Below are 19,206 nucleotides of genomic sequence, written 5' to 3' on the forward strand. Positions count from 1 at the left end.
GTCAGCTTTCTTATTTTACATAAGAGGAAACTGAGGTCCATTGAAATACTAGAATACTGATACTTTGATACATTGAAATACAGATACTAAATGCAGAGCCTGGAATCCTGGTTCTTTGATTCCAAATCCAGGGCTCTTCCTTTAATGAGTTCAAAGGACTTGACCCCTCCTAGAAAACCTGGTATTATTTGCAAGGCACGGTAGGATACAAGAAAGAGCAATGGAATGAAGCCTGGATTCAAATCCTGCTACGATTCTAGCTATGTGGCTTTGAACAAGCCCTTACACTTCTTTGAGCCTCAGTTTCCTCATCTGCTAAATAGGGATGATAATCATACTTGTACTATCTCCTAAGGTTGTTGTGAGAAAAACACTATATAAATAGCTTGAAAACGGAATTGTGGTTTTATCATTTTGAGGTGGTTAATTCCCTGGGTCATTTGATAACTGCTTTTGGTTTAATGAAATTAGCCAGGGCTTTGAGCTCCCATCCATCCAAAACTGGGACATGCCTTGCCTCCCCAGAAGTGGCTGCATTTCCATCTCTTGCCTTTGGTATATTCTCTGCTTCCTCGAGCTGCTAGTGTGTTCGGGGATACTGCAGGGATCGAACGACCGCCCTTTGGGAGGCAAACAGCAGCTGGGGCTGCTGACCCAGCGCTCCCCACCCCCCACCCCATTGTTTCAGCGTGGAATAACGAAAGGGGGTGTGTGTGGGAAGAGAAAAACACTTGACAGTCCCTAGGTTAGGCCAGGCTGGCTAGTTTAAAGGAACAAGGGACATTATAATACACTGCCTGCACCAGGGGTTAGAAAAGAACGGACTTGGGGGTGCATCCTTTGTTTGCAGCCCGTACACCCGGCAGAAAGGGAGGGAGCTCGCGCCCCGCTAGCTCGCTCGCCTCGCTCAGCGAACAATGCAGCCGCAACCACCGCTGGCCGAGGATGCTAGAGCTCGAGCTCGCGCCTCCCTCCCCCTTCCCGACGCTCTCCCCCTTCTTCTCCCCCCGCTCCCGGTCTCCTTTGATTGGTCGTCCCGGCACAAAGAGGTCGGGAAGCAGCGTCGTCACGTGGACTGGAGTGGCTCAGGGTTGGTCGAGAGAGGTCGTCGATTCCGTGGAGGGGGCGGAGCCGTCCGTTACGTCGTCCTCCTCCCGGGCCCGCCCGCCCGCCGGCCCGGCCGGCCGCCTGTCAGAAGGAGGCGGAGGGCGGGAGGCAGGGATGGTGCGGCTGCGGGTGGCGGCGTCTTCGTCTCCTTCTCCATTCCGGTCTCTCGCCTGGAGTCGTCTCGGCTGGGCTCGGGGCCGGACGCCGCGCTTAACTCCAGCGCGAGCGCGCGAGTGACCGCCTGACTGAATGAATGACCGGCCGGGGCCGCCGCTGCCGCGCGCGCCATGAGGAGCCTGCCCATCCTGGGGGGCATCGCCCTGCTCTGCTGCTGCGTGGCCGCCGTCGCCGCCTCGGTCCCCGCCTCAGCCTCCGCCTCCCCTGCCGCCTTTGCCGCCGGGACAGTCCCGACCGCTGCGGGCGGACGGGACCGCGCCCCCTCAGCTCCCCCCTCCCGAGCCGCAGACGCCGGCGGTGACGGTGACCAGGACCCGGGTGCTGCGGAGCAGGTGGAGGAGCCGGTCAGTCACGCCCCCATTCCAGTTAGCTCCGCAGTCAGCCCCGCGGCAGAGGGGACCCCCGAGCTGGAGCCGGAGCCCACGCCTAGTAGGACAGAGGCCGTCCCCACGGGCTCCAGCAGCACCCTGGCCAGAGCCCCTCAGGTCTTGACCCCGACTGAGACTTTGATTCTGACTACGACGACCCCGACCGTGGCTGCGACCCCCACAGCGACCCTGACCTTGACCCCGTCTGTGCTCTGGAGCGACCCCTCGCCCACCCCACCTGCGGACCAGCTGGGAAATCAAGCCAGCCCCACGCCCAGAGGTGAGTAGCCGCCCCGCCCCACCCTACTCCACCCTTCCCTCCTCTCCCCCTCCCCCTCTGTGGGGGAGGAAGCTCCTGGCCTCCCAGCTCTGGCTAAGTCAGGTGTCACCCCACATTTTTACCCAGGTACCCTCTCCGAAGCTGTTTCGGAGCTCCCCTCGGCCCTTCACCCCGAGATTATCTGGGGGTTGCCTTCAACCCCACTCCTAACGGCCTCAGGGAAAACAGGGAGAAGATGATCCCCCCAATCCTCCCCATATTTTTTCCAGTCCCTCAAAAAAAAAGAGATGATGTAGGAGGACCATAAAGAAGTAACATCTTTTGGCCGTGGTAAAAGGTCTTGGTTGGTTTGTTTTTTTTTAAGGGACATTTATTATCGATTGCCCTAAGGGCTTTTTAAGGTGGTAATGATTTGGAAACTCGAGGGCCTAGGGAATAGTTTTGTTCTTTCTGGGCCACTCACTCCTTGGTGAGGACGTGAACGATCCAGGACATTTATTCCTATCGGTAGTTCATACGCTTTTGTTTCAGACGCTGAATCCGGACAAACTTTTGGTTCATGAGTCTTGGCTGAGTTAGGGCTGTCTCTTTTCTAGAAAGAGAAATGATTATAGAAGACCCCTTTGCCCCATTGGTGAAAAGTTGTGTATTCAGGACTTTCAAAGCCCTCAGCTTGCTTATTCCTCTTTTTGTTTATCTAAACTTTGGATCTGCTTGTGACAGGTGGAAAAAACACCGAGAATCTCATTTACAAACAGGGTAGAGACCTTCCACAGAATAAAAACTATGGGGATCCAGGTTGACAATTGACATGGCTATCTCGTGGGATAGGTGTGCTGATTATAGGGGAAATTACAGTACAGTATCTAAGTTGAACACACTTTTTTTTTTTTTAAACCCTTACCTTCCATCTTGGAGTCAATACTGTGTATTGGCTCCAAGGCAGAAGAGTGGTAAAGGCTAGACAATGGGGGTTAAGTGACTTGCCCAGGGTCACACCGCTGGGAATTGTCTGAGGCCACATTTGAACCTAGGATCTCCCCTTTCTAGGCCTGGCTCTCAATCCACTGAGCTACCCAGCTGCCCCTAAACACACTTTTAAAAAATAGGTTAAAAATATTTTACATTCTTTCTTTTCCTCCCACTTGCCTATCCAACCACATGTTTATCTAATTTGCCATTTGGCTTATTGGAAATCTAAGCAGGAATCCACATTTTTCTAAAAACTTGGTTGTTTAGATTTTGTTATTGATAATAGTAGTTCATATTTTTAGTTCTGCATTTGTAAAGTGATTTACATATATCACCAATTTTCTGAGACCACGTTTTTTGTGTTTTTTTGTTTTTGTTTTTTTGTTTAAACCCTTACTTTCCTTCTTGGAATCAATACTGTGTATTGGCTCCTAGGCGTAGGCAGTGGGGGTCAAATGACTTGCCCAGGGTCACACAGCTGGGAAGTGTCTGAGGCCAGATTTGAACCTAGGACCTCCCCTCTCTAGGCCTGGCTCTCAATCCACTGAGCTACCCAGCTGCCCCCCATGACCACATTTTAAAATAGATTTTCTTATGATAGCTAAAGTAGATATTCTAGAAATCTTTAAGACATATTTTAAGATCATAGCATCATAGATTGAAATCTGAAAGGTATTATCATTTAGGCCATCCCCCTTAAGTTACAGACGATGACACTGAGGCACAGGAAAGTTAAGGATTTGCCCAAGGTCCATGCAAGTAGTGAGTTTCAGAAGTGGGATCTGAAATCAAGAATCGAATTGGTGCTTTAGGTCCAAAGGTGAGACTGAAATTGTCTAAATTTCTAAAGTTATTGTTTAGACTAAAATTATTGTCCAAGATCACTTTAAGCAAGACTTTTCTGAACCTCTTAACTGCTAGTGCAGCTGTACAATTCTTTTCTTTGGTAGTTAGGACCCTTTTGAAAGCTACAGTCATAGTAATGGTTCTCTGTCCTAGTTCTTGGACTCTGGTTTTCTGTAGAAACCGGTTTGTGTTCATACTTTTTCCTTTTATGAGGTTTTTTTAATCAGTGTTTATAAGTGGCATATGGCAGGATAAAGGGTCTTGTTTTATATTTGGGGGGGCATTAATCTAAAAAGGATTATAAATTTTTATTCATGATTGAGAATGATTTTCCTCTTCCAGTTTGCTATACTCAAAAAGGGAAAATTATAAAGAAGCTTAAGTTTGTGTGGATAGTTTGTTCTTTTGAATTTCAAAGTTCTTAGAGATGGATGACATTTTTGTGTAAATGGGCCAACTTTGATCCTGGGTATGTATGAATTGATATTCATCTGAAAAACCTGATTGATTTAACACTTCTCCATTAGTAGAATTCAGATCACTAGGCTTGGAAAGCACCTTGCAACTAACTATAAAGCACTACATAAATAAAATGCCTTAACTGTTATCAGCTACCAAATCTAAACATTTTGGTCTCAGAAGTACCTGTTCCAAGCTAGATTCTGTCAATTACTGTTTAATAGTGGACAAGTCAATTTGCTTTTTCTGAACCTTTGTTTCCTCTGTTACAAAAGGGGACACTTATTCTTGAACTACCTAACAGTTAACATTTATATGGGGTTTTAAGGTTTGCAAAACATCTTATATATGCAATATCATTTAATCCTCCCTGTAGGAGAGTGAGACTAAAAGAGGTTAGTTAAGTGATTTGCCTAGGGACCTAGAACTAGTAAGTATTCTCATAAGGATTTGAACTCAGGTCTTTTTTACTCCAAATTCTGTGCTTTATACACTATGGTATAATAAGTTTATTATTATAGTATTTAAAGCTGATCTACCTTTATCATTGAATTCAATACCCCCATTTTACAGATGAAGAATTTGAGGCCCAGAGAGAGATTAAAGTAAATAATATAGTTAAAATGTGAACCCTAGTAGCTTCTCAGTTTAGTTCTCTTTCTATTACACTTGTGAAAATATTTTCTAGTAAAGTACTCTGTAAAATATATAAACTATTAGTGGATAAATGAAGACCCAAGATTTGAAATTCCAAAGAAGAATTCATTTTAATCAAGCCATTAAAAAAATTACAAAGTTTTTGGATATAGCATGACCATTACAGGTCATGAAGTTACCTAAATTACACATCACAAATCTCTAGTAGCCTTCCTCTGCTTTAGAGACTGAATTTCTGTGTAATTCATGCTTGAATATGTACATGTAATTAACTTTTAATGGGGAAAAAAACTTGAATCTGATTAACTGACTTAGTTTCAACTAGAAAATAATCTAATCAGGTACTGACTTTTCCTAGGTAGAAAACCAGAGATTGCTTAGTGGTCTGCTTCTAATAGGACAACAGTTGCCTGCCCTTGCTTGAAGAGAAATCTTTGATTCAACTCAAGGAAGATAGTTTGAGTTGCAATGTTTGTTTCCCTGGGTTCTGGGAAGATGGCGAAGGCTGGTATTTATTCTTGCTGGGGCTCAGTGCCATTGGTAATATTTTTACAAAACTGTCCCTAGGTAAGGTTTTAAGGCTCCACTTGTATCAATGAGACTCTCTTTCCTAAGTCTATAGCTCCTCAATGACGGCCTCCTTTTTATTTTCTGGGACACTTCTCTGCAAACTGAATCTAATTGCCCATCCAGCAGACACCATTCCCCTCCTACCAGAGCAAAACATCAGACTAGTTTGTACATTTGAGAAGGGGAAGTAGGAGGCTTTGATACTAGAGGACAATAATAATCACTAGGGTACCATCCAGGTCAGAGCAAGAAGATACTGATGCAATTAAGAATGCTTGAATTCTGTGAACATGGGAGATTTTTCTATAGACAGAAATCTGAGGGCAAGTCAGAACAGGTTATTTTGTTCTCTTAGAGCAGCTTGACTTCATAGATAAAAACAATATGAATTTAGGAGGAATAGAAATGCAGGTTAGAAAGTAGTAAGCTGTCAAAGTCCCTTCAAGTACTATAGTTCCAAGATTATTTGCAGACCATGATTTAGACCAAAGTCATTAAAATTGTTTATCTGTGACTTGAGTTACAAAGAAAGGAATCAGTGTCTTAGCTGGGATTAGACTTTAGGAGTTTGGAAACCTAGGCCAAATAGTGTCATATGAGCATAGTATGACAGAAACATTCGGATAGTGAAAGAAAAGATCTAAAAATGCAGGTCCTTTTACCTCAGCTAGAAAGGCCACTTTTATCCAAAAATTCCCTGCAACTTTGCTTTTGAGTCTCACTGTGGCTGAGCTTTAGAAGAGGTCATCAGCTTTTAATAACTTAAATACATTAAGGCTCTAGGAAACAAAGAGATAAAGAGCATTCTGTCTTCTAAGGTCCCTGCCAGTTCTCATGTAAACAAATTGCTATATGCAAAAGAGTAGAAAATTTGTATGAAAAACAATAGTGACTCTTAGAATTTAATCTTTTAAATCTCTAGTGTTTTTCAACTTTAGACCCTCTATGAAATAATTACTCCTACCAATTCCTTTCTGTTTGGGGATATTTTGTAGATCTTAATGCTGAACAAATGCATGGCTATTTTTGGTTATCCTTTTATTGTGATCTGTGATGAGTGAAAATATCATTTGTTTTACCCTTACTCAGGGTTAGGTTCTGTGTCCTTTCATAGCTATTTTCTTTGTCCTATCACTTGCACAGGTGTACACAACTCTTGAAATACTTCAATCTCCTGACCGGATATAAGAGTAGTATAAGTAGCCTTAAGAAGCTACAGTCTTAAGTTTGACGAATCATGTCCCGAAGAGGTTTTGTGGGTAGTCCACAATGTACTACAAATATACAGGAAGACTATAACTAGGCCTTTAGCCTTGATTTTCCTTAAGATTAGTAGAAATAAAATGCTTACTAATTTAATCTCAGAATCTGTCATAGCTATTAACTCATCTCCTGGCACCTTAGTAAAAAAGGAAAGGAAGATATCATTTTGTCTATTTTACTGATCTACATGCTCTATCTATTGCAGAACTTGCTGTTAGTAAATTTTGTACTGACTAGTTTTAACAGAGGTAGAATTAAAATAAAATCATAAAATCTTACCTGAAAATAGGAATACCAGTTAATATCATTTTTTTAACATATTATAAACTTTTATTCATGTGCATATCACCATTTCTGGATCTCATTTTCTCTTTTATCAAATGGAAGGATTAGACTACCTTTAATTCAAAATTCAGCACACATTTTTATACACAATTCTATGCTAGGAGCTGAGAATGAAAAGAATAAAGGTAAAATAGTCCTTGAATCATGGACCGTCTCCTTTCTAATCCCTGATCCTTTAATATCTCTCTTTTTTATGTATTCTAGCATTCTCTATTCTAAATTTCCTTCCAGCTTTAGCATTCCTCGAGTCTGTTTCATTGCCATTAACCTTTTGTTTATCTACGAAACAAAAATTTTTTTTTGTCGATCCTGAATTATTATATTTTTTACATATAAAATATAGTTTTATAGATATGCTCCTTTGCTGTAGTGACTTGATCTTTTTCAACTGCAGCTTTTGATTTTTCTTTTTCTTACTTGGGCTAATTGCTTCTATTGCTCTGACCACTTTAGATAGAGTTTTTTAAAATAGAAAAGATAAAGAATATAGGATGGCATGCAGTAGTTTATTAGAATTACAGTGGAAAAAAAAGTTTCCAAAATGAATGATTTTTCTTATCACTATGCATATGGTGTAGTATCAATAATGCATAGGGTTAATTTGATTCAAAAGCCACAAGCCAAACTGAAGTAAGAAGTGAAATCTTTTTCCATATTCTTTTTCTTATGCTTCTGTCTATATCTTGTCTTCCCTTCTAACTCATTCCTACTTTAGATCTATCTTTTCCCTTTTCCCCCCATTTTTGTCTAATTCTATATATTTTCCTTCATTTAAGGTAGCAAATTATTCTCTCTAACTGATAATATACTATTTTTTATATCTCATTCTTTCAAGAATATTTTTCTAGAAAAGTGAAAGGTTCTAAAGCGTTGAACATGGAAAGCTGAATGTTTTTTGGTCTTGAATATATTCAGTTTGTGGGTAATTAATACCTTTTATTAGGCAAATATTAACTACCCCTTATTAGACCATACATGTTGCTGAGATGTAGTAGAAAGCATGATGTAGTAGAAAGAAGGCTAGAGTAGGCATCCAGAATACTAGGGTTCTGGTCCTACCTCTGCTCTTAACTAGCTATGTGACCTTGGGCACATTAAGTATTTTTTGGTTTTGGTTTCTTCATCTGTTGATAGTTGAACTGGATGATTTCTGGGTCTTTCTAGTTTCTAGTTCTATAATTTTCTCTTCTAATGTCTTCTTATCTTTCCCTACTAAACCTATTTCTGTCTTCTATGTTAATAACTTTGGTAATATCTCTTCTCTCTCCCTTATTCTCATATCCAAGCAGTTATAAGACCTGTCAAGTTTGAAATATCTCTTGAATTTCCCTTCTTTCTGTTTTTACTCCAGCCATCCTATTGTAGACCCTTATTATCACCCACATGTACTATTAAAACTCTTCATTCCTTTTCTCTATCTTCTGCCTTTTCCTCTTCTCCCTTTAACTCCTTCTCTGCTCTTCACCCCCACTACCCTACCTGAATACTGTTCCCAGAATACACTTTTTCCCTTTTTTTATTTAGAAAAATTTTCTATGGTTACATGATTTATGATTCTGCCCTGCCCTTTTCTCCCCCCTCCCAAAGCTAACAAGCAGTTCCACTGGATTATACATATATTACTGTTCAAAACCTACTTCCATGTTATTCATATTTTCAGTAGAGTGATCTTTTAACATCAAAACCCTAATCATATCCAACATAGTTGATCATACGTTTTTCTTCTGCATTTCTGTTTACACAGTTGTTTCTCTGGATGTGGATAGCATTATTTCTCATAAGTTCTTCTGGACTGTCCTGGGTCATTGCATTGCTGCTAGTAGATAAGTCTATTGCATTTGATTGTGCCATAATGTATCAGTCTCTGTGTATAATGTTCTGCTCCTTTTGATCTACATCAATTCCTGGAAGTCTTTCCAGTTCACATGGAATTCCTCCAGTTCATTATTCCTTTCAGCACAGTAATACAGAATACATTTTTCTTAGGCATAGATCTAGTTATGTCACTATTTAAGTCAGAAGTTTTTAATAGTTCATGATTGCCTACTAAGTAAAGTTGAAACTCCCAAATGAGCTTTGTTCATGCTGTTTTCTATGCCTAAAATGTCTTCCTTCCTTACTTTGACTAGTGAATTCCCTGATTGCTCAGTAAACAATTAATTTCTTGTTCAGGACTCATATAATTTTGTTTTGCACCTCTAATGTGCTTATTGTGCCCATTGTCTTACACACCTATAAGCCCTGCTACTGAGGGAGGCTGAGGCTGGTGGATTGATTGAATTAAGGAGTTAAGATCTGTCAAAGGGTTAATGATTATCAAACGTCTGCAAAGGCTGGCACCAATGTGGTAAACCTTGTGGAAGCCAGGGGCCCCCCAAGCTATGTAAGAGGGGTGCACTGGTTATAAAGGCAATAATTGGCTGGTAAACTTCCAACATGGGCAAAATAGAGACAGTCTCAAACAGTGTTCATTGGGTAATATTTTATGACTGTGTTTGTACCTTCCCTGCTTCTTGGACTGTAAGCTCCATGAGAACAAGAACCATGTTTATTTAAACTTTGTTGCTCCCTCAACACCTAACACAGTGTTCTACACACACCTTTTGTCTTATTAAATATTTGTAGAATGAATCATAGGATCTTAGAGTTGGAAGGAACCTCAGGAGTCCAACATTTATCTGAATACAAATCTCTTCAGTGGTCACCTAATTTCTTTTTTTTTTTTTAAACCCTTTCTTTCATCTTGGAATCGATACTGTGTATTGGCTCCAAGGCAGAAGAGTGGTAAGAGTAGGCAGTGGGGGTCAAGTGACTTGCCCAGGATCACACAGCTAGGAAGTGTCTGAGGCCAGATTTGAACCTAGGACCTCCCATCTCTAAGCCTGACTCTCAATCTACTGAGCCTCCCAGCTGCCCCCTTGAGTATATTTTAGGGGAAGAATTAAGAAAGTGCTTTCCTAACAGAGTTAAAAAAAAAAATCTGACTATAAGTTGACTCATTACTTCTATGTATGTTGGAGGCTATTCTTATTATTAGGTGGATATGAAATCACATACAGAAAATGTTTAAGTTAAAATGGTAAAAAGTACTCCCGTTGTTTAAATTATAAAATTTCTTGTTTAAAAATAAACTAAGCAATTTGGAAATGAGCTTACCTGGATAACCATGTAATATTGATTGATCCACTCTACTGGATATATGGCGAACCTCTTGGCACATGCCTGAGGACATTTTTCACTTCACTTGCCCCTCTGCCAAGGAGCCCAATGGGAATGCTTCCTCCCTCTCCTGTCTGGGTTAAGGGGGTGGGGGCTCACATTTGGTGTGAGGGTGCAGTTTGGGTACTCAGTCTCTAAAAGGTTTGCCATCACTGCCATGTAGCATCTTGCCTGTGTGCTTTACATTCTAAAGGCAGACAAGGCTTTTACAGTTTGTTATGTTTATTTTTTAAATATTAAAATCATGTACTTTGGGGGTAGTATAAAAGTTAAAGCCAGTACCTTATAATTGGAACTATATTTTGTTACTGTATTTATTAATGTTGAAGCAGGGGTTAATTCAGAGAAGTTAAATTACTTGCCCAAGGTCATGCAGATAGTAAAGCTTGGATTTGAACCCTGATCTTCTTACTCTTAAATCCCCAGTGGTCTTCCTACTTCTTGTTAATGCCTAGGACATAGGTGACTTCATGCAAAACCTTATTATTTCTTGGGAATGAAATATCCTAGTTCAGGAATTTCTTTGTTCTTAACTTGCTATTTTATTTTTATTGTGTTGCCTCAGTTCAGTTTGGTGGCAGTATGTTCCCTTTTATACTCAAAAAAAAAAACTTCCCTTTTATACTCATACCCTGTTCCCCACCCTTAAACTCCTTTTACCAAACATATTTTGATACTTCATTGACCCTTAAAAGCAAACAACTTTTTTTTTTTTTTTTAGGACTAAAGCCTATTTTTTTCATTGATACTCTTTAAAAAATACCACTGTTATTTGTTGTTGTTCCCTTCCCCAATCCCCTATTGAATTCTCTCTTGAAAAAATGAAAAATGGCTAAGAAAATAGTATTGTGATTCTATCTGACAACATACATAACATTCTATCTGTGTAGTCTACTGCTTTTCTGTGGAGAAGAGGAAAGTGTATTATGTCATTGTTCTCTAGGAGCAAGCTTAGATATTACATTTAATCTGAGCGTGGCTTCCTTTTATTTTGTTATTTACTTTATTATAGTTTTGGATATTGTCTCCTGGTTCTGTTTTACTTTTTCTGCCTGAATTCGCATAGCTCTTATCAAATGTTTTTATAGATTCATCATATTGGTCATTTCTCAAAGAGCAATCATTCCATTATATTCTTATGCTACAGTTTGTTCAGCCATTCCTTAATTTTTAGGCACTCACTTTTGTTTTTAGGGGTTTTTTAGTTTTTGTTTTCTTTAGTTTTTTGATACCACAAAAAGTGCTGTTATTAATATCTTGTTATATATTAAACTTTCATCCAACTTTAACTTACTTGAGGTATATATCTAGTTGAAGGATCACTAGGTCAAAGGGTATGAATAGTTTCATGACTTTTCTAATATCATTCCAAGTAGTTTTCTAGAATATCTGAATCAATTTACAATTCTACTAAAGGAGAATTCATATGCTTGCCTTCCTACAACATCTCCACCATTGATGATTTTCATTTTTTAATGCCTGCTAATTTACAGATATGAGGTGAAAATTACGTTTAGCTGGTTTCCTTTCTAAAAAAAAGTTTAGCATTTAGTTTATCTGTTTGGAGATTGTATATGGAGTATGTAAGACTATCTGTTTCTGAGTACTGGGAAACTGGCATGGCCCCTTGCCCACCTTTGTTCAGTCTCATTCAATGAGTACCCCTGACCCTGCTATTGAACTCCCTGGGTACCTTTGCCTAGCCTAAAATCGAGTTGGGTTTTCTACTAAAAAAAAAAGCTGGAGACTTCCATATACTTTTCCAGTTGCCTCTTACTCTTTATCTTATTTCTTTCTTACCTTCCCTGGGCTAAGGGTACAGGCTATCAGTATCTCATTGACTAGTCCTGTAAAGAAGTGTGACTTGGGGCTAAAGAAGTTGTCTGACCCTTTTTTCTCCCCGTGATTTTTAAATAGAAAAATAGAGGAAATACTATGTATAAGTATTATATTGCAAGTCATCCTCAAACTAGCTTATGACTGTGGCAGATAACTAACTACTTTAGGATGAGTTGCTGGAGGAAAGAAGTTTTAGGAGATACCAGTTTCATTTTGCTATTGCTGAGGTTGTTTGAATGAATTCTTTAGTAAACAGGAATGAGAATTTCAGAAATTAATGAACATTATTTTGTGTTCTGACACAATAATTACTTCTTTCTTCTAACATAAGAATATTAGGGATATACATGTACATGAATTATTATATTATATTTGCATTTTAAGTATTTAATAATTCAACAAACATGTACTTACTATGTGCAAGGTAAGGAAATTGAGAGCCAGTCTTGGAATCAAAAAGATTTGTGTTTAAGCCTGCTTATCACACATGCTGGCATGTCATTTAGGCATTTCTTCTAAGATTATACCTTGTACAGTAGTTGTAGGTCTGCATTGGTAGATGTAATTTCTTCACTGGAAGTCAGTCAGTCAAACAAACCTTTATTAAGCTGGTACTATGTGCCAGGCACTTTGCTAAATGCTAGGAGTATAAATAAAAGCAAAAAGAAAGTTCTTGCTCTCAAGGAGCTTACATTTTTTTTAACCCTCACCTTTTGTCTTAGAATCAATTCTAAATATCCCAAGGTAGAAGAGCAAGAAGGTCTAGGCAGTTGTGGTTTAGTGATTTGCCCTGTGTCTGAGGTCTGATTTGAACCCAAGTTCTCCCACCTCCAGGCCTAACACTCTATCCACTATGCTTCTGAGCTGCCTCAAGGAGCTTACAGTCTAATGGAGAAGACAACACAGAATAAGAAGCCAAAAAAGCAAGAGTAGTTGGAGAAGGTACATGGTATGGAGGCATGATGAAGTCCAGAGGAATGCAGCCTGATGGGAAATGAAGAAATATCCTGTTTGGATGCTTTTCTTCAATGGCAGTTCTGGGAGGCGGATTCCAGTTAGGGAGAAAGACTCAAGGAGCAGAGAGTACTTACTGAGTCCTAGTGCAGATACGATCTTTCAGAATGAAGAAGTTTCTGTCATGATTGAGAAGGCCAGTGGAGTACAGCCTAGTGGGAAATGAAGGTTCCCTCCATAAGTATGGTTTAAAGTAAAATTTACAGACCAAGTACTAGTTGAGATTTGTTGCTTATCTTCTCTTAGCCTTTTGTGAGTTCTTATCCAAGCAAACATATTGCTATTGATAAAAAGGACCTACTTGTGCTGCTCTTGTCTGGTTTTAAGTTGTGGCTTACTAAGTACCCTTGAAAAAAAATAACTTAATCTGGCAGTGCACTAATTTCCCAGTAAAATCTAGAACAATCCCTGTACTTTCTTTTATTTTCAACTCATGGGAATGATTATGCACACAAGTGAGAACACAGGTTTTGACAGAGGTAGGGAGAACTCCTTGGAGTATAGCCTACTTTAATGATAAGGCATTTTTGTTATTGTATAATCTCCTCTCATGATAAAGTCACAAAACTTGTCTTTATTAGAGAAAAAACAGCAACGATGGCTGTAAACCTTCACAGAGTAAAATATCTGAGTGTAGTAAGAAAAACCCTGGAATTAAGAATCAGCAAACCTAAATTCTCATCCTGGTTCTAGCATTTCCTGGGTGACTTTGGGCAAGCCACTTGACTTCCTTGGCTCTCAGTCTCCTTGTATGCTATGGAAAGAGCACCAGATTTGGAATTAGGGAACTGGGGTTCAACTCCTGGGGCTGCTGCGTATTACCCGGAGCCACCTTGGGCAAATCACAGCCTCCTTGTTTGTAAAGTAGGATTAGATACTCTTTCCCATTATGATCGTACTGCCCTCAAATGGCATAGGATTCCTTATTAAAAGTGAGTTTACTGTTCCTAGGATTGTTCAAGTAGAAGCTAGTTGATCATCTGTCCAGAGTGCTATAGAATGGATGCCTAAATTAGGTGAAATTTTGGCCTAAATGGTCTCTGAAGTCTTCTCTTATCTTTGGCAGGGCCTTTTAACTGGAGAATCTGGTGAACAATGGTGCATATGCACTTTCATCCTGACCCTACAACCATTGTTCATGGTTGCAATCCTTTTCAACATACAAATACAGGTGTTAAAACCCCCCACTCACTCAGCAGCCATAGATCATGAAGATCCAGAAAAGAAATTTCTCAACTTGACATTGTCCTATGGTTCTACATAAGAACTGATATCATCTTCTATCCGACTTGTAGCAAAAACCTCCTAAATCATTTGGTTCTTCCTATTACAGTGTGAGCTCAGTCAGAGCAGTTTGGCTTTTCTCATTATATCCGTGAACATTGTGAACGCTTAATAAATTTTCTTTCATTCAGTCTCTTTGGAGATGCCATGGAATCCCTCTTCATGGTGATCCTATTATTCCATGAGTATGTTATTCAAGACTCCTTTAGTTCTAAAATTCTTTAAAAAGATGTTAAATCTATGCTAAGATTAATCCAAACCACTTGACCTTTCTTTAGGCTACTCCATGCTGCTTCTTTTACCTTAAGCATCAACTTTAATTTCTGACATCGATTCAGCAGCAATTCATTCTCTTTGAAGTTGTTTGTTTATTCTCCATAACAGACAAATTTATAAACTATCATGTCCAGGAGCAATGCCTATTTTTTAAAAAAATGAACTATTAGTACATCTTATCTGTGAATTTTAAAAAGTGATTAAAATGGAGGTGAATTTTCTATTTCATATCATTTTAATTGAAAAAATTCTATGGAATCTCAAAGCTAGAAGTGATCTTTAAACAGTGTTAGATATATAATTGGAAATGACCTTTGAAATTAATTTGCCCAACTTCCTCATTTTAAAGAGGAAGAAACCAGGGCCCAAATAGTGAAGAGGCTTGCCCATGGTTACATGGTGGGTCACTAGAAGAGCTTGGACATAAATGAAGGTCTCCTGACTGAGTGTTGATTAGAGTTGTTGGGAGACCTTTATTAGAATAGTCTTTCTGCTATATCACACTACCATTCCTACCCTTTAAAGTTAATAAATAGATTATAGTTTGGTGAATATTTACTAAGTACAAGGCACTGTGCTAGGCTCCAGAAATGTGAAGATAAGTAATGCCTTAGTTATTTCTCTCAAGGAGATTATTTTCTACTGAGGAAGAGAATGAAATATGTGTACAGATAAACATAAATATTAGGAGGGCAAAAGAGCTGTTTGAATAAAGTACCCTGTGACAATATGGAAGAACATTTTCAGTTCTAGGGTAGATAGGGGTCAAGGAAGGCCTCTTGAGAGGTGATTCCTGACTTGAGCTTTATAGGAAGATGAAGAGAGAAGTGAGGTAAAAGTAGTTTTCTGTTATGGGTGATGGTTTGTGTGAATGTATAGATAGCAGCAGGAAAGGACATGTCAAATTTGGGGAATAAGTTCAGAAGGTAGGTTGGAACCAGATTATGGAAGGCTTTAAATGTCTGTCTAAGGAGTTACTATTTTTGAGTCAGACAATGCCGTGGTCAGTCCTGTGCCTTAGATTATTTTGGCAATTGTGTAAAGGATGGATTGGAAGAGAATTGAGTGACTGGAGGCCGTAGGACCAGTTAGGAGACTTTTACAATATAGTCTAGGTAAGAGGTGATTGAGAGCCTGACCCAGGTAATGGCAATTGAGTAGAAATAAGGAGATGAATGTGAGAAATGTTGTAGGTGTAGAATTACTTAGAATTATAGACACTGAGGGAGAGAAAAGAATTGAAGATGATTCTGAGACTTCCAACTTGGATAACTGGAAGGATGATAGTGCCACAACAGAAATAAATCAGAGAAGTAAAATCAAATTTCTAGCTTGGTATAAATACTTTGTTATGCTTAAAGTCAGTGGAAAAAATGGGAAGGTTTGGCATCAGAAGCCATTTGATTATTTATTGCTAATTGATATAGAAACCTTCTCCCTCCTAACTGGTGTCATTCTGTGTTTTGTCATTAGACCTACTTGGAGTACAAACTCTCCTTAGCCTAATATTTGAAGCCCTCAATAAGTCTGACTACCTTACCTCTTCAACTTTATCTCACATATCTGCCTCATTTACTCTACCTGCCACCCAAATCAAACTATTTGCTAATCCTCATGTGTATGTATATCTTGTGCATTCATTCCTTATCACCTTTCTTTGATCATATGATTCCCTATACCTAAATTGCTCTCCTTTCCAAACTCTACTTATTGAAATGCTATTCATTCTTTAAGGTCTACCTCAAATGCACTTTATTTCCTCATCTATAATGAAGTTAGGACTATATGATCTCTGTGAGTCTTTCGAATCTTGTGATCTATAAAGCCTTCCTTGATTTTTCTCCCTATCCCCTCCCTATGCTGCTTAATGTTCTTATTAGTGACTTGGATAAACTTATTTCCACATGTAATGAGTATCTAACTTATCAATGACAGAATACTAGAAGGACCAGCCAACTTGTGGAATGACAAAGTTAGTATAAAAAAAAACTTGACAGGCTAGAAGAGAATAGTTTGAGTAAGATGAAATTTATTTTAAAAAATGTAAAATGCTACTCTGTATTTTGAAAAAAATCATTTTTGCAGTTAGAAGATGTAGGAGGCATGGCTAGATAACAGTTTGTGTAATAGACCTGGGAATTTCAGTAGATTGCCAGGTTGGAATGAGGTAATAATACATCATAAGAAAGGTAAAGTGAGCTTAAGCTATGCTAAAAGACACATAGAGTCCTGAAAATAGGAAGTGATAGTTCATTGTACCTTGATATATTACGTTTAGTTTTAGACCTCATGTTTCAGGAAGGATTCATTAACTGAAAAGTGTCCAGAAGAGGGTGAACAAGATGGTGAAAGGTCTTAGGCTCATCCCATACAAGAATCAGTTAAAAGGAACTGGGGTTGTTTTAACTTGGAGAAGAGAAGACTTGGGATGGGGGCGGGGTGAAACTGGCTTCAGGTATTCGAAAAGCTGTGATATGGAAAAGTTTGACTTGTTTTGCTTGGCCCCAGAGGGCAGAACTATATGAACAGTGGGTGGAAGTTACATAGAGGCAAGTTTAGGCTTGATTTAAAGATAACTTCCTAACAATTAGAGATATATGAAAATGGAATGGGCTGCCTCCAAAGATTTTAAGTAGATTTCTCCTATGAAGGCTAGACTGATTGATCAAGGCTGACTGCCTAAAAGGAAATTCATTGTCAGATATGGGTTAGTATAAGTGGCCTTCTTAGGACCCTTCTAATTCTTTTTTTTGAAACCCTTACTTTCTCTCTTAGAATTGATGCTGTGTATTGGTTCCAAGGCAGAAGAGTGGTAAGGGTTTAAGTGACTTGCCCAGGGTCTCACACAGCTAGGGAAGTGTCTGAGGGCAGATTTGAACCCAGGACCTCCCATCTCTAGGCCTCGCTCTCAATCCAGCCACCCAGCTGCCCCCAACCTTTCTAATTCTTATAAAAATTACATTTCTATTTGTTTATATGTCATATTTTCAATATGTTATGGTAAAATCCATCAAAGCAGAGACTAGCTTGTTTATGTTTGTGTTCTCCCTAGTATTAGAATAGTATTATGTACATAGTAGGTATGCAATAAATGTTTGTTAAATTGAATCAGTTGGAGCTCTGTGTGTGTATGTATGTTTAAAGATAATATAAGTTTTTCCAGTTAAACTATGAGTGAAGAAAGAATTTACACAATTGGGGAAATGAAGTGCGCCCTGCCTAGCCCCAGGAGAAAGAATATGAGTGAGACTTTTTTCAACCTGGCTAAAGAGTGTTAACAAATAACTCCATTTGGAACATTTTAGAACCTTTAGCTAACTGAAGTTGGAAACTGTCAGAATTTTCTTTTGTTTTAGTCATGCATGCTTCTTAGAAATCAACAAATCACCAGGGATCTCTTTGGATCTGATCCCCCCCCTCCCTGCTTTTTTCTTTTTCTTTTCTTTTTTTTTCCATATCTAGTGCTTTTTCTTGATTTGTATGAGGAAAATCATCACGGAATCTTAGACCCAAAAGGGACCTTAGAAGATATAATATTAGAACATAGACATTTTGGAAAGTAAAATTTTCTAGTCCAATATTCACCTGAAGTATGAAACTATCCTTCAATAGCAGTGTCACAGACTTCATAGAAAGCATCATTGAGGGGCTTGTAGCTTCTACATGTTTTCCTTCTAGTAATAGGAAACTAATTTGGGGCAGACTGTTTCATTTTTGCAAAGTTATAATTATTAGGAAGCTTTTGACATTGAGCTAGCTTGCTAAAATCTGAACTCTGTAACTTTTACTTAGAAAACTTTGATCAATAAAATGACTAATTGTGAATACAGACAACTGATGAAGTGTGCTTGCTATCACCTTTTGGTAGAGGTGTCATAGACTGTAGATATAGAATTAGATAAACATTGTCAGACATGACCAATATAACAAAATTGTTTTTGACTTATTTGTTACAAGGGAGGGCCTTTTTGGGGTGGGGGGATTTTATCAAGGAGGGTAATGATAGTGATGAAAAAGAAGAGAAGATAAACAAGTAAATCAGTGAAATACAAAAACACATAAAAAAGAACAAAGGACATTCAGAAGTGAACATAGACATGAATTACCATGTAAAAGCTGGTAACAAATTAATTATATGTGGTAGATTCAGTTTCACAATAAGTCCTATTTTTCTATCCTTTTCAGGCCTCTTATATGTCATTGAAAATGTTTATTGATGAATAAGTTCAAAAATTGAAATTTAAAAAAAAAAAGCCAACATTTTTAACTCAAAGGTGAGAGTTCTATACATAGGAAAGTAGGACAATCAATTGGAAAGAAAGCAATTAATTTCAAATTCCATCTGTTTGCTGTGGATACTGTTTAGAAACAGGATATTTCTACACTTTGCTAGATCCATGATAATTATTAGTATAGATTCTCCTTCTACTAGTATAGATTAAAATTCCTTCATGACTTATTGCTTTGATAGATTAATGATATATCACTGGAAGAGGAAAAGAATAAGCATTTATTAAAGGCCTACTATTT

At 38.6% G+C, this 19,206-nt stretch overlaps 1 protein-coding gene across 1 annotated transcript in view; it reads left to right on the forward strand.

The window, feature by feature from the left end:
- The first annotated feature begins 1,394 nt into the window (after nt 1-1,394).
- Nucleotides 1,395-19,206, forward strand: part of MEGF9 (multiple EGF like domains 9) — a 110,186-nt gene continuing 92,374 nt past the window's right edge. The window contains exon 1 of the mRNA XM_044661508.1: nt 1,395-1,932. Within this exon, the coding sequence (XP_044517443.1) occupies nt 1,395-1,932 (538 nt within the window). The remainder of the gene's footprint in view (nt 1,933-19,206) is intronic.

The sequence above is a fragment of the Gracilinanus agilis genome, chromosome 2 (assembly GCF_016433145.1).
Source record: "Gracilinanus agilis isolate LMUSP501 chromosome 2, AgileGrace, whole genome shotgun sequence".
In the NCBI taxonomy this organism is placed as follows: domain Eukaryota; kingdom Metazoa; phylum Chordata; class Mammalia; order Didelphimorphia; family Didelphidae; genus Gracilinanus; species Gracilinanus agilis.